This window comes from Xenia sp. Carnegie-2017, unplaced genomic scaffold, assembly GCF_021976095.1.
Source record: "Xenia sp. Carnegie-2017 unplaced genomic scaffold, XeniaSp_v1 HiC_scaffold_21, whole genome shotgun sequence".
Lineage (NCBI taxonomy): Eukaryota > Metazoa > Cnidaria > Anthozoa > Malacalcyonacea > Xeniidae > Xenia > Xenia sp. Carnegie-2017.
In genome coordinates this window covers 5,416,716-5,442,264 of record NW_025813484.1, presented here as the reverse complement: position 1 = coordinate 5,442,264, position 25,549 = coordinate 5,416,716, and the positions used below count along the sequence as shown (strand labels likewise).

General features: G+C 35.5%; 2 protein-coding genes and 2 long non-coding RNA genes across 8 annotated transcripts in view; 2 read left to right on the top strand and 2 right to left on the bottom strand.

Annotated features, from left to right (window-relative positions):
• The window catches only part of LOC124444596 (polycomb group RING finger protein 1-like), a 38,671-nt gene extending 34,309 nt beyond the window's left edge, over positions 1–4,362 (top strand). The window contains exons 7-11 of the mRNA XM_046995207.1: positions 1,002–1,113; positions 1,188–1,212; positions 1,932–2,030; positions 3,183–3,263; positions 3,341–4,362. Of these exons, the coding sequence (XP_046851163.1) occupies positions 1,002–1,113; positions 1,188–1,212; positions 1,932–2,030; positions 3,183–3,263; positions 3,341–3,607 (584 nt within the window). The 3' untranslated portion in view covers positions 3,608–4,362. The remainder of the gene's footprint in view (positions 1–1,001; positions 1,114–1,187; positions 1,213–1,931; positions 2,031–3,182; positions 3,264–3,340) is intronic.
• Positions 4,363–4,748: 386 nt separating this feature from the next.
• Positions 4,749–6,328, top strand: LOC124443698. Its single transcript, XR_006947731.1, has 3 exons — positions 4,749–4,777; positions 4,886–4,989; positions 5,637–6,328. It is a non-coding gene; the product is annotated as an uncharacterized LOC124443698 (long non-coding RNA).
• Positions 6,329–15,185: 8,857 nt separating this feature from the next.
• Positions 15,186–16,265, bottom strand: LOC124443696. Its single transcript, XR_006947729.1, has 3 exons — positions 16,237–16,265; positions 16,025–16,128; positions 15,186–15,376 (listed from the first exon to the last, which is right to left on the bottom strand). It is a non-coding gene; the product is annotated as an uncharacterized LOC124443696 (long non-coding RNA).
• A 537-nt stretch (positions 16,266–16,802) lies between these two features.
• On the bottom strand, positions 16,803–25,412 carry LOC124443688 (polycomb group RING finger protein 3-like). 5 transcript variants are annotated; one of them, XM_046994184.1, is made up of 12 exons: positions 25,171–25,412; positions 24,117–24,239; positions 23,776–23,861; positions 23,218–23,292; positions 21,998–22,437; positions 20,605–20,660; positions 20,346–20,420; positions 19,914–20,025; positions 19,815–19,839; positions 18,990–19,088; positions 17,751–17,831; positions 16,803–17,673 (listed from the first exon to the last, which is right to left on the bottom strand). In XM_046994184.1, exons 6-12 carry the CDS (start codon positions 20,645–20,647, stop codon positions 17,407–17,409), a joined length of 702 nt encoding a protein of 233 aa, XP_046850140.1. In that variant the 5' UTR covers positions 20,648–20,660; positions 21,998–22,437; positions 23,218–23,292; positions 23,776–23,861; positions 24,117–24,239; positions 25,171–25,412; the 3' UTR covers positions 16,803–17,406. The 5 variants fall into 5 exon arrangements, with proteins under 5 accessions (XP_046850140.1, XP_046850138.1, XP_046850139.1 ...); XM_046994182.1 differs by having other exon boundaries at positions 24,136–24,239; XM_046994183.1 differs by having other exon boundaries at positions 22,345–22,437; positions 24,136–24,239.
• Between the last annotated feature and the right edge of the window lie 137 nt (positions 25,413–25,549).

The following is a 25,549-nucleotide window of genomic DNA, read 5'->3' as shown; positions in this document are numbered from 1 at the left end:
TTTTCTGTAAAACGTGTTGGACGTATCCAACATTTCCTGTAAAATGTGTTGGACGTATCCAACATTTCCTGTAAGACGTGTTGAACGTATCAAACATTTCCTGTAAAACGTGTTGGACGTATCCAACATTTTCTGTAAAACGTGTTGGACGTATCCAGCATTTCCTGTAAAACGTGTTGGACGTATCCAACATTTTCTGTAAAACATGTTGCACGTATCCGTTCGACTGTTCCAAACACAAAACCGTCTTTCGTTATTTTACCACGTGAAGGATTTGATGGTCTTGCATCACTTGCATGTCATTTAAGAATGTTCATATCAGTGGTTTTTGGTCCCGATATATATAAGACTGAGATTTGTTTATTTGTAGACTTGATAGGACGATGCAAGATATTGTTTATAAAGTTGTTCCAAACTTATTTGAAGGTAGGCTTATGTTTTATTTTCATTGTTGAACGATATTCTTCCGAAGGAAAACTGAGATGCTTGCTCTGTTTTTTCTCCTCTTGTTAAATGTCCAGATTTGTGAGTTGTTGTTTTTTTAACAGTGCAAAATGTTTTAAGTCAACTTGGGTTATTCAGATCTCGTAATTTGACTATATCTTGCAGATGAAGAAATGAGGGAAGATGAATTTTACGACGAAAGAGGAATGCCAGTGCCAAAGAAAGATATCGAAACGGAAGGTTGGTCTGAAGTCAGCTCACGCAGTTCAAACTCTTATTGTTCACAGTTCAGTCAAATAACGGTGATGTAGTAAGGGTTTGGGTTTCAGTACGGTCCCCCCTGAGAAAAACACGAGTTATAACATGCCAAGTACCCTCTGTGACAATATTATCCTTACCAGTGCCCATACCGAACACAACATTCAGAGTACTATGAAACTGACGTTTTTGCTGGCTGAATTTGCTGTTGAAATTTGGGGTTATAGTGCTGCGGCTGAGCCCTTCACAAGCCCTCGACTCTCCTAACCCCTCCCCCCCTCACCGTAATTTTGTTTTAGAATGCGAAAGCGACGAGGAATCGCACTCATCTTTGGTGAACGACATCACAGAATACATCAACAATTACCGTGATGATGAGTTGATTTCAATTTACTTCAAGCCGTACGACGGGTATGATGTTGTGCAATTTCGTTTGTTTGTGCAATTTCTTTGAAGTCGAACACGATTCGTTTTATTTCTTTTAGACCTTTGGAAAATCTCTACAAACACGTACGTAGTAAGATGTTTGCTTTAATGGCTAATTTATAAAAATACATAGGATCATTTTGTCTTCAAATCATATGTAATTATGCAGAAATTAAAAGCATGTTGTGCGATTACATAATCTTATTTGGGCAGACTTTTTGCGAAGTAGGCCAAACCACTTGGTGGATAGTTAAGATTAACTTATATTGATTATGACCAGTGCTGTAGAACTAGTTTTAACAGGGGGGGAAAGTCTGACAAGGATGAAGCAGCGAAATCTTAAAAAGTCATATATGACGTCAGGGGTAATCACAGCATTTCACTGAGATGATTAATAGGTCATTCATAAGTTATTTTAAGTCATAACCCCTGTATGAATATTACCTTTAGTACCTTTGTGAAAAGGCTTACACTTACATTCATACCGAACAATACGTGACCAAACTCGGCAGATTAAACTGTGATTAATAACTTTCTGATTTCTGAAGTAGAAAGGGATAGCCCTCTTAGCTGCAGGAACTGTAGATCCGTCCCCAAGTGTCCCCACTTTTACTTCCCTGATAATAGACAACGATTGTTTTCCTTTGAGTCGTAAATTTGGTTTCAAATTTATGGACTTATTGATGACTCCAAATGTACAAAACTTTATTTACATTAGTTATCTCACATTGCACTTTTGTCATTAACCCGTTATTAATACAAAACCTCGTTTTATACTGCTTGATTTTTGTCTTTTTGAAAAGGTAATATCAAGACAGTATTTACGTTGCTCGCATCGTGTGCTTTTATTGCATCTTGAAAAACTGTTTAAAAAAAAGATCAACCTGATGGAAGAACAAGAGGTAATTTCATACACGAACACTCAAATTGGTGCCTATGTATACAGGGTGTGTAAAAAAGAAGATCTTCGGAAATTTACCAGCAGCGAAAAGCCCTTGTAATAGTAACAAAGATACGTAATATTTACACGTAGTCGATAACATTTTATGCACCGCGATAACATAATGATCATGCATTCACAACATCACAATACATCAATTTTGAAGGTTGTCTTTAAATATACACCGTACTGTCTCTATTTTGTGGTGTTGATGATATTGTTATGTCAATGTGAACTTGTATCAGGGACCGTGGATGATTGACGATTTGGGACCTATATTTATATGTCAATATGTTGTAATCAATTAATAAAAGAGAGGACTGGGAAGATTGACGATTCGCGGCCTATATTTATATGTTCATATGTTGTAATCAAGTAATAAAAGAGAGGGACTGGGGAAGATTGATGATTTGGGGCTCATGTTCATGTTATAATCAAGTAAGAAAAAACTTTTTCTGTGTTTGCACAGGAGTAATCAAACCGAGGAGACCTGTGGAAATTATCGAGAGCAGATCAGTGCAAGCCCGAGACCGAAGGTCAAGGGTTACATCTGCTCTATATTTTTTTCGAGGTTTTCATAAGCCAGTGGAAACACGAAAAACATCTTTCATTTCTTTTATAAAACTACAATAATGCGAAACAGGCAAATTTAAAATAAACGTTTTAATTTTTCTTCTAACATGTATTCATGATTGATTTGCAAGTTCTATTTGATTAAATTGATTGAGCTAAGAACGGTTTGCACAGGCTAATGCAAACTCAGCTATAAACCAATCAGTGCACGTGTTTTATTGCTGTTTACAATCCATAATCACCATTGATTTCAATAGAAACTTTTAAAGTAGAGCGTGCATGTACTTAAATATCGTGTAACCCTCCTGAATTATTAATCTTCGGCATTCCCTGTCAACTTGTGCAAACCCTGTTTGATGTTTAATTAATTGTTCAAACTTTTTGTTATAAAGAGAAAGTCGTCTTGATTAAGTCGATGAATATTATCAAAGTTCTTCAATTGCTATGAAATTGATCAAGTTTTAGAAAAGGGCGTACCCCCAGTTAGTTATCATAGCTGGTTGTCCTACTTGTTCTCTTCAAATGATTCATTCTCTTCCAGTTGCAGTTTTTCTGTGAAGATAAATTGGTTAATAGTGCAAGTTCAATGAAGCAATTGTATGTCGTGAATTGGGGATTAAAGGTGCTAGATGTCTGTGCTCTTTCATGGAATGAATTTTGATCTCTTATGCAATTTATTAAATTATTGAACTGTTTTAGGATTTACCAATGTGTCTTCAACATCGCGTTTATTCAACGCCCAAGGAGGATAATTCGACTAGTTTCTACTCTCCATTGACGCAAGATACCATCGTTCCGAACGATATTTCAACTGTTCATTCTCCATTGACGCAAGATACCTTTATTCAAATGGTATTTCAACTAGTGTCCATTCTCCATTGGCGCAAAATACCATCAAAATACCATCAACGACACAAGATGTCATTATTCAGAAAAATAATTCTACTAGTGTCCATTCTCAATTGACGCAAGATTCCACTATTCAAAAGAATGATTCTACTAGAGTCCATTCTCCATTGACGCAAGATTCCAGTATTCATAAGGATACTTCAACTAATGTCCATTCTTCAATGACGCAAGATACATGGTTGTAATGATTCTTCAAGGAAATTGATTTTCCTGTTATGCAAGGGATTTCCTTTGACATTAATGTGGTCATTTATCTTTCCTTACATGAATTTCCACCAGAAAGTTGTGATACGGTTTGCACGTATGTGTGGTGTACCTAATGAATGGTGCACGTTGCAGTTGAAGTTGACTAATAATTCTTGTTTAGTAGCTTCAAGTATTTCCTTGTTACAGGATGAAGCTTGAGTAGAGTAGAACATGTACTTATGGTTTGTGCAAGGTATTGTAGGTACTGCAGAGCCTGGGGACGCACCCTCTCTCTCTCTCATCATTATTTTCTTAATTGAAAGAAATCTGTAGTCCTGAGTTGGCTAAACTTACAAAGATAACAATCTGCCTTTCAAGGAGGAAGGGATTGAATTCACGATTTCCACAGTCTAATGCTTACCCTCCGCACTGAACGTTCCGCTTTCTGTATAATAATTAGAAACCTATAAAAAGCAATTTGGTTTTCTTATGATATAAACTAGACCATGTATTGTCGTAATCGTTGTCGAATCGATATTTTAATATCGATTGCAAATGTGTTAAATATTTACAGTACTGTAGTATCCATACAACTTACACAAAACTCAATGATTTTTCTAATCTTACTCATGAGAAATTTTTTCGTTTTTTGCTTGTCTGAGCACATAAGGTAACAGTAAGCAAAAACAAGTTAAAAAGCAGCAAAAACTCAAACTTTTTCAAAACAATCTATTCACAAGTTATATTTATCTAACACACATTAAGGAGATATACTAGTTTTATTAAATTCAATGCTTTCACGAATTTGGAAGTTTTATAAGTTGATTAGAAATAACAATTGAAACCAAACGTTACGTAAAGCAAAAGTAAGATTGGTGAAAACTTACATAAACTGAATTATGTGCGATACACATGAAACCTTGATGAAAACGTCATCGCGCATACGAAACGCTTATCTACTGCATGCTATACTTCATGTAACCGCATTTGTTTTCTGCCCTGGCAGATGATTGGATCTAATCATCTTAGGAACAAAACGAGGTGAGATGTCAACACGGGTAGTTCAACCTCATCATCCTCAACATAACTGAATGGTCTTCGATTGATTTGCACTCCAATGTTTACTTTGTACAGTTCTTCCAATTTCAGGTTGGCGCCCCTCCAGTTGCGTTGTACATCGCTTGTTTCACAACTCTAACAAGGCGCTGAAACTGTCCATTCCATCATGGTGCCTGAGACGGGATTGGGACTAGGTAAACTGGCATTTAATTTCAAACTGCTCCAGATAATTACCTTAAAGCAGTCCGCTGATTTTTGCGATCTTTTGCATAAGATGAGGCTTTCAATCCTCCCCCATTTTGCACAGATACAGAAATTGAGATGTTGAATCGATACCAACTTATACACTGTATAATATAGAGTAACATGAAAACTACTGTTGATAATGGGCGCTATTGTTCAAAAGTAGCATGTTGCTTGAATGGACCATCTAATGTATGATACATTTTACCGAAAGGAAATATTCAAAAAAAAACAAAGACCGTTCATGCGAATGTGATTTGCGGGTGTTGAATTTATGTTTACCCTTAGAGGTGCAGGTTCTTCGATAAGATTTTAATAGAATTTTGTCGATGAATGATCACGACTTCACGAACGATTGCTTACGATATGGATTAAACTTAAAAGTCTCTAATTCACAAATTGGCATTTTCTGAGAGATAAAACAGTAAGATTTAAAAAAGTAATTGGGAATACTCCCGAAATCACAAGCTCCCTATGTATGATTAACAAATTATTACGAGCTTTCATGGCTTCATCACTATTCCATATTTGGAAAACGAAATTAATTGTAAAGCAAAAACGTTTTTAATCATAATCAAATGCACATTTAACTTCACAGGTGGGCTTCCGAGAGATTTGTTTCAATGACAAGAACAACTGTCACAAAAGATTTCTAGTTACTGTTTCGTTTACCGCAGATGATTTCAACGCAGCGAAATACCTCTTGACGGTTTAAATTGGATGATTGTGTATTAAATAACATTTGCATTTCCAAAAATACTTGCTGACTAAAGGATGAATAAAAAAAGAAAGAAGTCCATGTTTGACTATACTTTTGATGTTCTGGATAAGTGACAAACTGAGAAAATCTGTATCTAAACAAATCACTAGTTGGACGCTGAAAAGTCGATTTATTTGCCTCAACTCCTCAAGGTAATTTTGCCTTTAAAATAGAATACGTTCCACTGGCAAGGAAAGTAGTGACATAAAAAAGCAGATCATGGTGTTTTGAGCCAAACATTTAAGAGCACCAAAATGCACTATGGAAAAAAATTACGAAAAATCTTGTAAGGTAACTAAGTACTTAAACTTTTCAACATTTAATTGCTGCTTTTACATATTTTCTGTATTCCTTTTCAATCTAAAACTACTAATCCTGGGTGTTTAAGCTAAGCAGAAAGTGATATTACGCATTATAAAACCAACCATATTTTTTATAAAGTTTTTAATACGTACATGTTTTGGTATACTTATGCTAAATTTATTGCAGAATGAATGAAATAGTAGAATACAGGTTGATTTATAATAGTATGCATGTGATACTTGATATGTAACTAGACAAACGAGATCCAGGGACGCCGGAACGGGGGGGGGCAAGGGGGCAACGGCCCCCCCTGCCTTTTCTGAAGATGGGCAGGGGGGGCAAAAGTGCCCTACAGGTTGAAAATTTATTGTTTTTAATCCAAGACAAAGACTACTTAACCGTTGTGGGATATTGCATTCTTTTTAGCTCAGCAATAAAATTGTCGTAACTATGTTAGTTTTCCTTTAACATTTCTTTGTTTTAAGTACGTTTTGTAAGTTCTTTGTTTGTTTAGTTAGCTCTTCTTTTTTGTTGCAACGCGCGAGAACTTGAAACGCAATGAAAGAGTGAGTACTGCTTATGACGTAAAGGAAAGCTCGACTTATGTAATTACCGATAGTATAAATAACATGTAAATAATTGATTAACTCTAATAGAGTAATGTACTTGTAGATTGTTTGGCTTGTAAAATAAAAGGTTCAAAACGAAGAGTGTTAGTGAACCAGCTGAGGAGCGAGTTCCTCGACAAGAGAGCTATTGGCTTTACTTGAGAAGCTTTTTAAAGAGCTCCAAGCGGTTGATATTTCAGCTGAGTACGCTCTATTTTCAATAAGACATGTCCTGCAACGTCTTCATTGAGATGAGAAGCGAAAAAGAGTTTGAGCGTACACTTGATGACGCTAAGAAAGTTTTCGTGTTATGATGTCGTTTCCACTTGAATTTAGTGAAAATTTTGGCACTGGTACTAGACTAAGAAAAGTTCCAAGACGGATGAATAATGAAGAAATGTTAATAACAGAAAGCCTTCACGTCACAGATGCCTCAGTTTACAACAGTGCGAATATAACACCAATGCAAAGCTCGTACTACCAAGCCATTGATGCAATCATCTCAGGTCTAGGATCGCGATTTGAACAATACGATCTTTTCCAGATCAAATGTATCGAGGAACTGTTACTTATCACCATGAATGAAGAGTATCTTTAGATGGATTAAGCAATTTTTGTTTGATAAAGATGTTCTAAGAATGCAGTTTGATGATCTTCCTACCATTCTTGGGCTTTACAACGCGGATCAGAAGAAGAAAATAACAGAAGTCACGCGTATTTCAGCAATAGCAGAGATATTCAATGCCATGCCGTCAGCAAAGAAAAGGTGCTCAGAGATCCACAAACTACTTATACTATACTACACAGTGCCAGCGTAATGCGTCGTCTCAAAACATGGCTGCGGTCAAACACTGAAGGAAATCATCTGAATGATATTATGTTCTCCAACATTCAGAAGCAACACATGAATATGGTTGAAATAGACGTAATTGCCAAAGAGTTTTCACAGAGAAATGAAAGAAGAATTAAATTATTTGGAAAATAATATACATGACAAATTGAAAATTAGTGACGTTACATCGTTTGATAGTTACATTATCGTTAATATTCATCGACTAACATTGCGGACATGTGCTTCTGTACAGTGTATTGCATGTAGCACATCTCTTTGCTGCTTATCACTATTAGATAATTTCTGGAATATTTCACTAATGTGCCCTTCCACAAAGGCTTGCCCCTCCTGCCCTTTTGCCGTTCCGGCGTCCCTGACGAGATCAACGCAGAAGTGCAATAGTGATGCTTTAAATAAAAAGGATTGACTTATGAAATCAATCGACTAATGTCCCGTAAACATCGAAAACATCAATAAATGATAAAAGCCTTTAAGACTATCATATATTTTCCTAAATCCTCTACTATCCGGCTCTCTTAATGACGCCAACCTTGTATTGGAATTTCTTTTTTCTTGATCCTTTTCTTTGGTTTCCCTTTGCAAATTTGTTTTTGACAAATCATTATTGTAAAGACTTGAAATGTCAATCTGAAAAAGTTTTCGGAAAGCTTGCTTGGTAAGATTTCCTTTCTTTTTATCAATCATTCCAACTAACGTATAAATGGGCTGCAATTTTAGTATATTTTAGTACTAAACGCCCTCCTTTCCAATTAATGGATGCAGTTTTCAAAAAATTTTTTCTTTCTTGGTTCCGCTGATGCTTGTCGTTCACCAGAAATTTTTACATTACATGCACGAATACCTGTCGCAGAATTCACTGAGTTCGTCCAGAAAATTGATCTGCACTCTGATTCGGTTTGTTTTATGGAGTTTATTAGCAATGAACAATCTACACAATCTCTCCGACTATTACAAATTTGAGTCTATTTATATGTTTACATTTCGTGACTTACGTGCACTACTACAACGTGAATTAATTAAGAGAGAAAATACTTAGGAAGTGTTAAGTATATACAGCCTAATTTAATTATAATTTTGGCACACATAAAACTCTGCATGGGAACTTATAAAATCTGGCATGCAATAAAAAATATAAATGAAATATCCTAAATTATACAACAATACCACCGCCAATATTGTTTTCATCCCGGTTTGACAATTCCATCTTATCATCACGACTATCAAATTCAACTGATCCCCCAAAATAAGCAGACGTGACGATAAACTGACCGAATCTATTGAAAAAATCCATGAACTCCTTCATCACTTTCTTGTTCTTGATATTTTTACTTGGTATATTTTTCACAGCAAATCGAAACACATCATCACAACTAATTTTCATCGAATCAAATTCCCCAACATTTATCTTTGCTAATCTAACTTCTATCAACATCTTTGTATTGGTTGAAGATCCCAAGTCATTTTTCTGACGTTCCATGCTGAGATTTACATCAAGTTCTGAAACCATCTTCAATATACTTGGTGTCATGCTCACATTTAGGCTCAAGTCTTGAAGGCGCGATTTAATGGAACTTTCATTCCTATGTCGATGTATTTCGTAATCTACACTTTCATTTGACTTTAATATTTGTGCAAACTCAGGAATTTCAAAGCCAAATTGTTTATTATCAACGAGGGATAGTTTCAAAAACGGAGATGAAACAAAGTCTTCCGTGACAAGGTTGTATCCCTGACCAATAAATTCAGTTACAATAAACAAACATCAAGTTTTTAGAAATTACGTTTATTCACCATACATACGATGAAATAAGTATTCAAAAACAAGCTATGAATTGCATTATCTATAATTATTTAGAATTAACTATTAGAAAAATTTAAGATAGAGCCATTTAAAAATACCTGGATAAAATGATTCGGCACATTTTATCCCAAATTTCTTTTCCAACATTTGAAGGCCATGTTCAATGATATCGTTGCCATGACGATAGTTGACTTCACTAATTGTTGTACTCCTCAATTTTAAATCATCCGATAATCCGATCGAATTCATAGTTACCACCAGCTCTAAAAGTTCCTTTTTCACAGACTCTTCTTGAATGTTGCTCTCAGAAATATACTGCATTGCACGCGAGACAAGTGAGTTGGTAAAACCTTTGAATAAAGATTTACAGTAAAAACGACTTTCCAAAAAAGCTACGAAACATAGGTTTAAACATTTGTATTGTTTATGTATAACAAGGAGTAAGTTATTTTCTCTACAGAAAAAAAATTTTTTCATTTCATAAATAAAATTCTCAAAATAAAAATCACAGTTTCTTAAAATAATAAATCCTAACGACAACAATGTCTTGCACATTTTCATGGAACGTATTCTTGTATTATAAGAAATCTTGAGACTTGAGAATTTTTTTGAATTAAGTTTATACTTAGCTACATAGTACTCTACATGTTTGTAGATGTAGATCGTCCAGATTGGTATAGTCCTGAGAAGGACTGTTTTTGTTGTTGTTGATTGACGTTTCGACAACCTTAGGGGTAGTCATCTTCAGAGTAAAAAAAAAACGTACGTAGTACGTTGTAGTTATGTAGTACTCTAAAGTAAAATGTCGCTTCCCCCCCAGAAAAACGTATTATCGCAAGTGTGAAAGAACGTTTGCAAAACCTACCTCCTCTTGCAGCCTCACTAAAATCTTTTACAAGTTTCGACTCCACGTCTGATAATGGCTCTTGACCTGCATTTTTGGCTTTAATTTCATAACCATTTCTCGTTCGATTCTTTTTCTTTTGTTTAAATGCAGCATTCAATCCTACATGCCCAAATTTTTCTCTTTTTTTTCCGTCTCTGCTTTTTTTTATAGGCTAAGGCAAGCATCGTATAAATTCAGAGGTTGTCTTTCACCATTGGGAAGAATTGTGAAATCTCCATTCTTTTCAAGTCCATAATCGTCAAGATTATTTTTTATCAATACAACTGGCGCCCTCACTCCCAAAATTTGAAAAACAAGATCTGACACAAAATTTTTCTTTTCTTGCATTCTTTTCTCACGTTCTTGTAACCAACAGAACAAGCATGAGTTAAAATCACGACGAGATTTGGATGACTGATGTCAACAACATCCAACATCTTGATACATCTCAAAGATTTTGAAAGTGAGCTATTGATTCCTTCCATTCTATTATTAATGGCTTTGTCAACTATGAACACAAGATTTGGATAAATCTTTGTTTCGGTAGAAAATTTGGGATGTGTTTCAAAGTATTTTTTCATAGATACAAAATTGCACACATCTTGTTCAACGCCATCGACATTGTTGAAGCCAGGTGTATCAATAACACTCAAAACTAAATCACTCACTTCATACTCGGGTTCGTCACAAGTAATGATATACTCAGATGTTTTTTTCGTAGACGATTCATAAGTATTTATCTCAGCAACTGGGATTCCATCTCCAGTGTCCAGTAAATGATTTATTATTGATGATTTACCACATCCTGTACTTCCAACAAGCAATATCATGGCAAATTGAGAAGGGCGTTGAATTTCCACCCTTGAAAGTTGGAAATAAAGAAGTGACGCCCTGGGAATTTGTCCTGCATTTTCACCACCCATGTGTCTATTCTCATTGTTCGGCTCTCGTAATTCTTTAATCAAGTTGTTAAATAGTCCAAGGCGATCACGTTGTTTATTAATTGGATGAATCCAGTATCGACGTTTGCTGTTGCTTGTTTTCAACTTTAAAAGCAATAACTTTTTCTTAAGAAGAAGTAATCTTTTTCTTTTAGAGATCGCCATTGTTCCCAATCCGTCAAAAATGCCGCTTGCTTATTGGCCAAAGATGTTTTGGCTTTGCAATTATGCTTGAAATTTTTTGTCGTGTCTGGCATGCATTTCGTGCACGAATTTTCGTTTCGTTTTCGTTTTCGTCAATATAGACGATAGTGTGGTCCAGGCTTTTCTCCTCATTTGACTCTGAAGATGACTACCGCTAAGGTTGTCAAAACGTCAGTCAACAACAACAAAAACAGTCCTTCTCAGGACTATACCAACCTGGACAATCTACATCTACAAACATAATTCTATACGTCATCAGGCTAGGTCTTGTGAAGCCGTAGGCTAAACGTCAGGTTAGCCGTATTTGTTATCTGGTTCTTACGTCATTGTATTGTGTGTATTGGAAATGTGTGGGTGTCAATTGTGTATTGTCATTGTGAATTAGTGTGAAGTGAAATGTTTTTAGTTGATCGTTTGTTTGTATTGTGAATAAGTCGTTTGTAAGGTGCCGGTAATTGCTGTGATCTGTTCAGGGGGGTTTGTTCCAAGTTGGTATACCAACTTTCTAATGTAAGCCGTTGTTTGTAGTCAGTACTGTAAGTAATGCATTTTGCCGAATTACGTAGTAGAATTATATATTTATGTTGTTACGACTGGCATTTTATTTCTTGACCGTGATTTATTGCTCACCAGGATTTTTTTCTCGACCGAGATTTATTTCTCGACCGGGATTTTTCTCGACCGAGATTTATTTCTCGACCGGGATTTTTTCTCGACCGAGATTTATTTCTCGACCGGGATTTTTCTCGACCGAGATTTATTTCTCGACCGGAATTTTTTCTCGGCCAAGATTTATTTCTCGACCGGGATTTTTCTCGACCGAGATTTATTTCTCGACCGGGATTTTTCGACCGAGATTTATTTCTCGACCGGGATTTTTTCTCGACCGAGATTTATTTCTCGACCGGGATTTTTTCCTCGACCGGGAATTTTTTCTCACAATATATTTGCTTTACTGAACTACCATCTGCAAATACTCAATGATAAACACGTGTTTCTCAAGTTTGGTTTGCTTTCTGAACGGAAATTTTTTCTCGACCACCTTTTTTCTGAAATGGCTTGCCATAAAATCCCGTAAAAATAAAGTCAAGAAAGAAAATTTCAAATTTAGAAAATCATACATGGCATTCGCAAAATGTTTTAAAAATTTTGAAAACAGCTATTTCATAAATTTTAGTATTGATTGCCTTCAATTCTGCTCATGCAATTTTTAATATTATGAGGCTTTATGATTCTGTTTCTCCAAGACTGTGAAATATGTTTAGTACCAAACAAATTTTCAATGACGTTAAAGGTCGAAAGTGAAACTCGATTACACCCTTTTAAAAGACGAGATAGTGAAGACATGCTGCCAAATGATGCACAAAACTTTGTAAATGTTTCATCTGACATCACTAAATAGGTTGAAAATTGAAAAAATGTACGTCTACTTTTATAAAGTATTATTTTTTTGCGATCTTAATATATGGGCAATGTAGCCGAACAAGAATTCCAACAGGACAACTGTTTTCTCACAACCATTGGTCAAAACTCAACAGCCCAGTATAAGCCCAGTTATCTTAACCTTTCTTTATTGTCCGTAGGCTCTCGCCTAATTAACATTAAACGTGTTTGCACTTTTTTATATTTGTTGAAAAATGTTTTTTTTTATTGTGGAAACAACAATTTCATTTTCAACATGTATATAACTAAGATAAAGAATCAGGGACGCCGGAACGGCAAAAGGGCAGGAGGGGCAAGCCTTTGTGGAAGGGCACATTAGTGAAATATTCCAGAAATTATCTAATTGTGATAAACAGCAAAGAGATGTGCTACATGCAATACACTGTACAGAAGCACATGTCCGCAATGTTAGTCGATGAATATTAACGATAATGTAACTATCAAACGATGTAACGTCACTAATTTTCAATTTGTCATGTATATTATTTTCCAAATAATTTAATTCTTCTTTCATTTCTCTGTGAAAACTCTTTGGCAATTACGTCTATTTCAACCATATTCATGTGTTGCTTCTGAATGTTGGAGAACATAATATCATTCAGATGATTTCCTTCAGTGTTTGACCGCAGCCATGTTTTGAGACGACGCATTACGCTGGCACTGTGTAGTATAGTATAAGTAGTTTGTGGATCTCTGAGCACCTTTTCTTTGCTGACGGCATGGCATTGAATATCTCTGCTATTGCTGAAATACGCGTGACTTCTGTTATTTTCTTCTTCTGATCCGCGTTGTAAAGCCCAAGAATGGTAGGAAGATCATCAAACTGCATTCTTAGAACATCTTTATCAAACAAAAATTGCTTAATCCATCTAAAGATACTCTTCATTCATGGTGATAAGTAACAGTTCCTCGATACATTTGATCTGGAAAAGATCGTATTGTTCAAATCGCGATCCTAGACCTGAGATGATTGCATCAATGGCTTGGTAGTACGAGCTTTGCATTGGTGTTATATTCGCACTGTTGTAAACTGAGGCATCTGTGACGTGAAGGCTTTCTGTTATTAACATTTCTTCATTATTCATCCGTCTTGGAACTTTTCTTAGTCTAGTACCAGTGCCAAAATTTTCACTAAATTCAAGTGGAAACGACATCATAACACGAAAACTTTCTTAGCGTCATCAAGTGTACGCTCAAACTCTTTTTCGCTTCTCATCTCAATGAAGACGTTGCAGGACATGTCTTATTGAAAATAGAGCGTACTCAGCTGAAATATCAACCGCTTGGAGCTCTTTAAAAAGCTTCTCAAGTAAAGCCAATAGCTCTCTTGTCGAGGAACTCGCTCCTCAGCTGGTTCACTAACACTCTTCGTTTTGAACCTTTTATTTTACAAGCCAAACAATCTACAAGTACATTACTCTATTAGAGTTAATCAATTATTTACATGTTATTTATACTATCGGTAATTACATAAGTCGAGCTTTCCTTTACGTCATAAGCAGTACTCACTCTTTCATTGCGTTTCAAGTTCTCGCGCGTTGCAACAAAAAAGAAGAGCTAACTAAACAAACAAAGAACTTACAAAACGTACTTAAAACAAAGAAATGTTAAAGGAAAACTAACATAGTTACGACAATTTTATTGCTGAGCTAAAAGAATGCAATATCCCACAACGGTTAAGTAGTCTTTGTCTTGGATTAAAAACAATAAATTTTCAACCTGTAGGGCACTTTTGCCCCCCCTGCCCATCTTCAGAAAAGGCAGGGGGCCGTTGCCCCCTTGCCCCCCCCCGTTCCGGCGTCCCTGGATCTCGTTTGTCTAGTTACATATCAAGTATCACATGCATACTATTATAAATCAACCTGTATTCTACTATTTCATTCATTCTGCAATAAATTTAGCATAAGTATACCAAAACATGTACGTATTAAAAACTTTATAAAAAATATGGTTGGTTTTATAATGCGTAATATCACTTTCTGCTTAGCTTAAACACCCAGGATTAGTAGTTTTAGATTGAAAAGGAATACAGAAAATATGTAAAAGCAGCAATTAAATGTTGAAAAGTTTAAGTACTTAGTTACCTTACAAGATTTTTCGTAATTTTTTTCCATAGTGCATTTTGGTGCTCTTAAATGTTTGGCTCAAAACACCATGATCTGCTTTTTTATGTCACTACTTTCCTTGCCAGTGGAACGTATTCTATTTTAAAGGCAAAATTACCTTGAGGAGTTGAGGCAAATAAATCGACTTTTCAGCGTCCAACTAGTGATTTGTTTAGATACAGATTTTCTCAGTTTGTCACTTATCCAGAACATCAAAAGTATAGTCAAACATGGACTTCTTTCTTTTTTTTTATTCATCCTTTAGTCAGCAAGTATTTTTGGAAATGCAAATGTTATTTAATACACAATCATCCAATTTAAACCGTCAAGAGGTATTTCGCTGCGTTGAAATCATCTGCGGTAAACGAAACAGTAACTAGAAATCTTTTGTGACAGTTGTTCTTGTCATTGAAACAAATCTCTCGGAAGCCCACCTGTGAAGTTAAATGTGCATTTGATTATGATTAAAAACGTTTTTGCTTAACAATTAATTTCGTTTTCCAAATATGGAATAGTGATGAAGCCATGAAAGCTCGTAATAATTTGTTAATCATACATAGGGAGCTTGTGATTTCGGGAGTATTCCCAATTACTTTTTTTAAATCTTACTGTTTTATCTCTCAGAAAATGCCAATTTGTGAATTAGAGACTTTTAAGTTTAATCCATATCGTAAGCAATCGTTCGTGAAGTCGTGATCATTCATCGACAAAATTCTATTAAAATCTTATCGAAGAACCTGCACCTCTAAGGGTAAACATAAATTCAACACCCGCAAATCACATTCGCATGAACGGTCTTTGTTTTTTTTTGAATATTTCCTTTCGGTAAAATGTATCATACATTAGATGGTCCATTCAAGCAACATGCTACTTTTGAACAATAGCGCCCATTATCAACAGTAGTTTTCATGTTACTCTATATTATACAGTGTATAAGTTGGTATCGATTCAACATCTCAATTTCTGTATCTGTGCAAAATGGGGGAGGATTGAAAGCCTCATCTTATGCAAAAGATCGCAAAAATCAGCGGACTGCTTTAAGGTAATTATCTGGAGCAGTTTGAAATTAAATGCCAGTTTACCTAGTCCCAATCCCGTCTCAGGCACCATGATGGAATGGACAGTTTCAGCGCCTTGTTAGAGTTGTGAAACAAGCGATGTACAACGCAACTGGAGGGGCGCCAACCTGAAATTGGAAGAACTGTACAAAGTAAACATTGGAGTGCAAATCAATCGAAGACCATTCAGTTATGTTGAGGATGATGAGGTTGAACTACCCGTGTTGACATCTCACCTCGTTTTGTTCCTAAGATGATTAGATCCAATCATCTGCCAGGGCAGAAAACAAATGCGGTTACATGAAGTATAGCATGCAGTAGATAAGCGTTTCGTATGCGCGATGACGTTTTCATCAAGGTTTCATGTGTATCGCACATAATTCAGTTTATGTAAGTTTTCACCAATCTTACTTTTGCTTTACGTAACGTTTGGTTTCAATTGTTATTTCTAATCAACTTATAAAACTTCCAAATTCGTGAAAGCATTGAATTTAATAAAACTAGTATATCTCCTTAATGTGTGTTAGATAAATATAACTTGTGAATAGATTGTTTTGAAAAGTTTGAGTTTTGCTGCTTTTTAACTTGTTTTTGCTTACTGTTACCTTATGTGCTCAGACAAGCAAAAAACGAAAAAATTTCTCATGAGTAAGATTAGAAAAATCATTGAGTTTTGTGTAAGTTGTATGGATACTACAGTACTGTAAATATTTAACACATTTGCAATCGATATTAAAATATCGATTCGACAACGATTACGACAATACATGGTCTAGTTTATATCATAAGAAAACCAAATTGCTTTTATAGGTTTCTAATTATTATACAGAAAGCGGAACGTTCAGTGCGGAGGGTAAGCATTAGACTGTGGAAATCGTGAATTCAATCCCTTCCTCCTTGAAAGGCAGATTGTTATCTTTGTAAGTTTAGCCAACTCAGGACTACAGATTTCTTTCAATTAAGAAAATAATGATGAGAGAGAGAAAGAGGGGTGCGTCCCCAGGCTCTGCAGTACCTACAATACCTTGCACAAACCATAAGTACATGTTCTACTCTACTCAAGCTTCATCCTGTAACAAGGAAATACTTGAAGCTACTACACAAGAATTATTAGTCAACTTCAACTGCAACGTGCACCATTCATTAGGTACACCACACATACGTGCAAACCGTATCACAACTTTCTGGTGGAAATTCATGTAAGGAAAGATAAATGACCACATTAATGTCAAAGGAAATCCCTTGCATAACAGGAAAATCAATTTCCTTGAAGAATCATTACAACCATGTATCTTGCGTCATTGAAGAATGGACATTAGTTGAAGTATCCTTATGAATACTGGAATCTTGCGTCAATGGAGAATGGACTCTAGTAGAATCATTCTTTTGAATAGTGGAATCTTGCGTCAATTGAGAATGGACACTAGTAGAATTATTTTTCTGAATAATGACATCTTGTGTCGTTGATGGTATTTTGATGGTATTTTGCGCCAATGGAGAATGGACACTAGTTGAAATACCATTTGAATAAAGGTATCTTGCGTCAATGGAGAATGAACAGTTGAAATATCGTTCGGAACGATGGTATCTTGCGTCAATGGAGAGTAGAAACTAGTCGAATTATCCTCCTTGGGCGTTGAATAAACGCGATGTTGAAGACACATTGGTAAATCCTAAAACAGTTCAATAATTTAATAAATTGCATAAGAGATCAAAATTCATTCCATGAAAGAGCACAGACATCTAGCACCTTTAATCCCCAATTCACGACATACAATTGCTTCAATGAGCTTGCACTATTAACCAATTTATTTGCACAGAAAAACTGCAACTGGAAGAGAAGGAATCATTTGAAGAGAACAAGTAGGACAACCGGCTATGATAACTAACTGGGGGTACGCCCTTTTCTAAAACTTGATCAATTTCATAGCAATTGAAAAATTTTGATAATATTCATCGACTTAATCAAGACGACTTTCTCTTTATAACAAAAAGTTTGAACAATTAATTAAACATCAAACAGGGTTTGCACAAGTTGACAGGGAATGCCGAAGATTAATAATTCAGGAGGGTTACACGATATTTAAGTACATGCACGCTCTACTTTAAAAGTTTCTATTGAAATCAATGGTGATTATGGATTGTAAACAGCAATAAAACACGTGCACTGATTGGTTTATAGCTGAGTTTGCATTAGCCTGTGCAAACCGTTCTTAGCTCAATCAATTTAATCAAATAGAACTTGCAAATCAATCATGAATACATGTTAGAAGAAAAATTAAAACGTTTATTTTAAATTTGCCTGTTTCGCATTATTGTAGTTTTATAAAAGAAATGAAAGATGTTTTTCGTGTTTCCACTGGCTTATGAAAACCTCGAAAAAAATATAGAGCAGATGTAACCCTTGACCTTCGGTCTCGGGCTTGCACTGATCTGCTCTCGATAATTTCCACAGGTCTCCTCGGTTTGATTACTCCTGTGCAAACACAGAAAAAGTTTTTTCTTACTTGATTATAACATGAACATGAGCCCCAAATCATCAATCTTCCCCAGTCCCTCTCTTTTATTACTTGATTACAACATATGAACATATAAATATAGGCCGCGAATCGTCAATCTTCCCCAGTCCCTCTCTTTTATTAATTGATTACAACATATTGACATATAAATATAGGTCCCAAATCGTCAATCATCCACGGTCCCTGATACAAGTTCACATTGACATAACAATATCATCAACACCACAAAAATAGAGACAGTACGGTGTATATTTAAAAGACAACCTTCAAAAATTGATGTATTGTGATGTTGTGAATGCATGATCATTATGTTATCGCGGTGCATAAAATGTTATCGACTACGTGTAAATATTACGTATCTTTGTTACTATTACAAGGGCTTTTTCGCTGCTGGTAAATTTCCGAAGATCTTCTTTTTTACACACCCTGTATACATAGGCACCAATTTGAGTGTTCGTGTATGAAATTACCTCTTGTTCTTCCATCAGGTTGATCTTTTTTTTAAACAGTTTTTCAAGATGCAATAAAAGCACACGATGCGAGCAACGTAAATACTGTCTTGATATTACCTTTTTCAAAAAAAAAGACAAAAATCAAGCAGTATAAAAACGAGGTTTTTGTATTAATAACGGGTTAATGACAAAAGTGCAATGTGAGATAACTAATGTAAATAAAGTTTTGTACATTTGGAGTCATCAATAAGTCCATAAATTTGAAACCAAATTTACGACTCAAAGGAAAACAATCGTTGTCTATTATCAGGGAAGTAAAAGTGGGGGACACTTGGGGACGGATCTACAGTTCCTGCAGCTAAGAGGGCTATCCCTTTTCTACTTCAGAAATCAGAAAGTTATTAATCACAGTTTAATCTGCCGAGTTTGGTCACGTATTGTTCGGTATGAATGTAAGTGTAAGCCTTTTCACAAAGGTACTAAAGGTAATATTCATACAGGGTTATGACTTAAAATAACTTATGAATGACCTATTAATCATCTCAGTGAAATGCTGTGATTACCCCTGACGTCATATATGACTTTTAAGATTTCGCTGCTTCATCCTTGTCAGACTTTCCCCCCCTGTTAAAACTAGTTCTACAGCACTGGTCATAATCAATATAAGTTAATCTTAACTATCCACCAAGTGGTTTGGCCTACTTCGCAAAAAGTCTGCCCAAATAAGATTATGTAATCGCACAACATGCTTTTAATTTCTGCATAATTACATATGATTTGAAGACAAAATGATCCTATGTATTTTTATAAATTAGCCATTAAAGCAAACATCTTACTACGTACGTGTTTGTAGAGATTTTCCAAAGGTCTAAAAGAAATAAAACGAATCGTGTTCGACTTCAAAGAAATTGCACAAACAAACGAAATTGCACAACATCATACCCGTCGTACGGCTTGAAGTAAATTGAAATCAACTCATCATCACGGTAATTGTTGATGTATTCTGTGATGTCGTTCACCAAAGATGAGTGCGATTCCTCGTCGCTTTCGCATTCTAAAACAAAATTACGGTGAGGGGGGGAGGGGTTAGGAGAGTCGAGGGCTTGTGAAGGGGCTCAGCCGCAGCACTATAACCCCCCAAATTTCAACAGCAAATTCAGCCAGCAAAAACGTCAGTTTCATAGTACTCTGAATGTTGTGTTCGGTATGGGCACTGGTAAGGATAATATTGTCACAGAGGGTACTTGGCATGTTATAACTCGTGTTTTTCTCAGGGGGGACCGTACTGAAACCCAAACCCTTACTACATCACCGTTATTTGACTGAACTGTGAACAATAAGAGTTTGAACTGCGTGAGCTGACTTCAGACCAACCTTCCGTTTCGATATCTTTCTTTGGCACTGGCATTCCTCTTTCGTCGTAAAATTCATCTTCCCTCACTTCTTCATCTGCAAGATATAGTCAAATTACGAGATCTGAATAACCCAAGTTGACTTAAAACATTTTGCACTGTTAAAAAAACAACAACTCACAAATCTGGACATTTAACAAGAGGAGAAAAAACAGAGCAAGCATCTCAGTTTTTCCTTCGGAAGAATATCGTTCAACAATGAAAATAAAACATAAGCCTACCTTCAAATAAGTTTGGAACAACTTTATAAACAATATCTTGCATCGTCCTATCAAGTCTACAAATAAACAAATCTCAGTCTTATATATATCGGGACCAAAAACCACTGATATGAACATTCTTAAATGACATGCAAGTGATGCAAGACCATCAAATCCTTCACGTGGTAAAATAACGAAAGACGGTTTTGTGTTTGGAACAGTCGAACGGATACGTGCAACATGTTTTACAGAAAATGTTGGATACGTCCAACACGTTTTACAGGAAATGCTGGATACGTCCAACACGTTTTACAGAAAATGTTGGATACGTCCAACACGTTTTACAGGAAATGTTTGATACGTTCAACACGTCTTACAGGAAATGTTGGATACGTCCAACACATTTTACAGGAAATGTTGGATACGTCCAACACGTTTTACAGAAAATGTTGGATGCGTCCAACACGTTTTACAGAAAATGTTGGATACGTCCAACACGTTTTACAGGAAATTTGGATACGTCCAACACGTTTTACAGGAAATGTTGGATGCGTCCAACATGTTTTACAGGAAATGTTGGATACGTCCAACACGTTTTACAGAAAATGTTGGATACGTACAACACGTTTTACAGAAAATGTTGGATACGTCCAACACGTTTTACAGGAAATGTTGGATATATCCAACACGTTTTACAGGAAATGTTGGATACGTACAACACGTTTTACAGAAAATGTTGGATACGTACAACACGTTTTACAGGAAATGTTGGATGCGTCCATCACTTTTTACAGGAAATGTTGGATGCGTCGATCACGCTTTACAGGAAATGTTGGATACGTCCAACATGTTTTACAGGAAATGATGGAGACGACGATGAAGACGATATTGAGCAGATTTTACTCTCGCGTTCATCTTGTTTGTGCTGCCTGCATGGTCTTAATCAATTCGCCCGATCATAGATCACAACAAAATGCGGCCGTAGCGCTGTTTGTGTAGAATGGTTCGGTTATTGAATACGTGCATGTAGTCGCCGGTCGTAGACATGGCCAACACATGTATTTCAAAAAAACAACATCTTCCAAGTCATTCACAAAATCCAACTGGTCATGGTGGGGAAATGTAAACACGTCTTGCGTAAGATGCTAAAAAGAGGGCGGGGCAGTTAGCGTTCCAGTTGATATTATAGTTCACTTGGGAGGTTACTTTCAGGAGTTAGGCTACTTTCCACACTCTACGGTATTATGCAACGTCATCGATGAATTGGTCGAAATGTACTTACAGGTGCAAATTATAGGGGAAATATTGAGGAGAGCTCACTGGAGTAAAATCAATAGGGAAATAGCAAGATGTCCCTTCGAACAAATCTTCGGCCAAATGGTCTAAAAGAAACTTTCTTAGTAAGTTCACATACCATATAGTTTTACAGCAAATTCAAGCAGTATGAACCACATCACTTGAGCCACGTAACGTCAACTTTATTTATTTGCTACGTCTGAAGCCAAAATTAAATGCTCGTGACTGTCTATTGGGCTTCATTCATAGTGTATCCGGACAGTTGATTAAGAAACATTAGCTACAAGCCTACAACGGGCAACTATGAGAATGCACGATGCCCAAGAAAGCTCTCCAAGCCACCATACTTTTTAAGCATAACTGAATGTGTTTCAAATGTAGTAATCACGAGACGGACATAGCTCTCATCAAAAAAGACAAATTTGCAAAGTGCTATGGGATAGAATAGCCAGGGTATTTGCTTACAAGAAATTCGTCCTAATTATTTTTCATACGAATAGGAAATCTCTTTACGATGATTTGAACAAGCTTGAAACAAACCAGCAAGTTTCTTGGATCCTGAAATTGACAGGACGTCAACGTTAAAGGCATTCATAACAACAACGAAATACCGATAAATTAAGTAGTACAGAGAATAACATGTAAACGTTACATTGATCAGCTTGCAGCAATGACTGCAAAATTCAAAAAAAAACAAGTTTTAAATCACAGCACATGACTTGTATTTGGAAAAATACATTATTAATAAAAAAGAGGAGCAAATAGCTAGGATGATTTGATAGTTTGTTCGTGAAAATATTATTGCATTGCAAAAATTAAGAAATGCGTGATTACTAGCAAGTACAAACACGAAAAACATCTCATAACAATTATGCGAAACAAATAAATTTAAAACAAATGTTTTAATTTTTCCTATAACATGCATTCGTGATTGATTTGCAAATTCCCTTTGATTGAATAAGTTGATTTAGCTACAATGGTTAAGCTAAGATTTTGCACAGGCTAATGAAAACTCAACCACGGACAATTCAGCGCAGGCGTTGTATTGCTGTCATTTTACAACTCCAAATGACGCTCCCCTCCCCAGATAAAATCCTGGGTCTACACCTGTACTAAATACGTACGTCATCGTAAGTAGCTAGAGTGTGAGCGCTTTTGAAAAATAAACAAATGGCAAATGACGATCTTATTCATGATGGTAATTTTTCAAAAGCCTTCATATTCTACTGATTACATGTACTTGTCGAAACGTTTAAAATAAAACGCTTACTTTTTAAGAAGTATCAAGTATTTTTTGTTTTACTAAGATACTATTTCGTAGTCGTAATACATTGTTACCTGTACATGAATCTCTTTGAAAATTGCTTGAACTATCCTAACAGTTAATCCTTCTTGAATCACCTTATAGCTTACCTAATTAAACATACATTAATAATGTTTGGTACATACAGAAGTGAGAAATCAGATGTTATCATCATATCAATCCCAAAGTATTATATAAAGTATAAGCTAATCCCAAAGTACTGCACTGTATAATACAATCATCATTACCAAAAAACTGTAACAATACAAGCTAAAGAATGACGCAAACAATGAGGTGAAAAACTAAAAAAAACTAAATAAATAAATAACTAGAATGATCTGAGTTTTATCCATAACAAGGCTGGCTAGACCACTGCACAAGCAAATTAGGAGTTCCAGAATGAAGATAGACTGTTAAACCAGTCTTTTTATGCTGTCATTGTTTGCTTTTAGATGTGTCAACCCGTAGCCCGCAGTAAGAATTAAATGTACCAGATGAAATGCAAAGGCAAAAAAATATGCACGGCAAAAAGATAATAAAAATGCATTCTTTGGCTTTAACAGTCAGTTTCACACAGATACAATACAACATACCAAAGCCAATAAACCAGAGAAGGCATGAGGAGCCAGAGAGAAATGATCCTTCAGACAATCACAAAAAAATTCCACCAAAACAGTAACTAATAATAAAGTGTAATAAATGTTGATTTTAAAAGTATTTTACAACCGAGATAAATTCCCTGTAACTTGAGGCAAACCAATCAAAAACTCAAGTTTATCAATTACTCATTTGTTTATGTAACTTATGCATATTTAAACACTGTTTTAGCAACCAGATTGTTTGTGTGAACAAAATCCTACAGTAGTCTGTGACCTTGTGAATATGAATGTTCATAATGGCAAAATGTGGATAAGAGTAAAGTGTGCTTAGTCACTAAATTATCATAAGCATACCTTCTTTCTTGAGGAGTTCATTGGTTACAAGCCGACAAAGCAACAAGCACAGCAGTTGTGTTCCCTTGCATCTTTTATCTGTTTCTTGATTGGTCAGATAGGGTCTGAAATTGAACAACAATTCAAACATCTCACATCTTACTACAGCCATCAATACATCCAGAAGAAAGTTGGGAAATTCTCTTACCCAAATGAATGATAGAAACATATATGATGTAAATGATGATTGAAAAAATCAAAAAGTAATTCATGCAGCATTAAAACACAGCACATTACATTTAATTTTACATTTTTTAGAGGAGAAAATGAGAGTTCAATCACCAACTGACAAGATTGTTTTGTTCCTGATAGTTTGGGTAGTTAAATCACATGTTAAAATGAAATGCACAACAATTTCTCTATTCCGCCCATTCAACACATTAATAACGATGAAGTTATTCTTTGCTATAAAAGGAATTCAATTTATTCTGTATAGTAATTGACCTCTATGAAAAAAAATGCCTCAATAAATCATATGATTACATTTATTTTCATACAAAGCAAGATTTTGTATGGTATTCATTTTACAACTACAGTTATCAACAATAATAAATGTCTTTCAATTTGATGGTGACCAATGTGAACAAACTTAGTTAATGGTTAATAATACCATGCTTCCAGATAAATGATCAAATAATCATGCAAATCTATCACATCACATGTATCAAGTGCAAGTCAATAAATCAGCAAAATTGTGAGAAGATAAACTTATACAAAATGGGCCATTTAGTTATGTTCTGGTATGTCACCAGTGATACATAGTTCTAGCACTTTAAGCCTTTCTCTACGCTTAGATATTTCTGGAACGTAACAAAATCGCTATTACTTATATCTAAAGGTGCAAAGTGACATACATTATGACCCCTGACACTATCTTGTCAGCGTTGTTAACTGTAAGATTTAGACTAATCTATGAATCAGAGATAACATTTTAAATTCTAGTTGATAAAATCAACATAATACACCACGATACATTCAAACAAACATATAAATTACCCTAACTTTTCCACGATCTGCAATAAATTAACTTCTTTTGAGAGAGCAGGTAGAACTTTAAAATAGGACGCTTCAAGGCATATTGAACTCAGACGGAAAATTACATTTAATAAAACTTTAACCTTTGTTAAACATATTGAGAACTGCACCGCGTTCTTCCTTCAATTCTTATTTCATATAATGGTCGACTAACTTGTCGGCCATGATATTTTCTAAATGAACTGAACCAGCGAACGGACTGAACGGACTGGAAAGAGGACCGGGATGGCCGAACTGGACCCAGTGACTGAACCATCTGGATGGGGGAGGGCGAGATGAAAGTGGAGAAAATTTTTTGACATGTAATCCATGATGTAATCTAAATATTTCCCAGACCTCT

Bases quoted from the DNA above. Each gene is read 5' to 3' on its own strand.
- LOC124443688 (XM_046994184.1), bottom strand. From the start codon at position 20,647: ATGCAAGATATTGTTTATAAAGTTGTTCCAAACTTATTTGAAG. The intron at 19,840-19,913 runs GTATGATGTTGT...TATTTCTTTTAG, and splicing joins TACTTCAAGCCGTACGACGG to ACCTTTGGAAAATCTCTACA. The intron at 17,674-17,750 runs GTGCTAGATGTC...GAACTGTTTTAG, and splicing joins TCGTGAATTGGGGATTAAAG to GATTTACCAATGTGTCTTCA.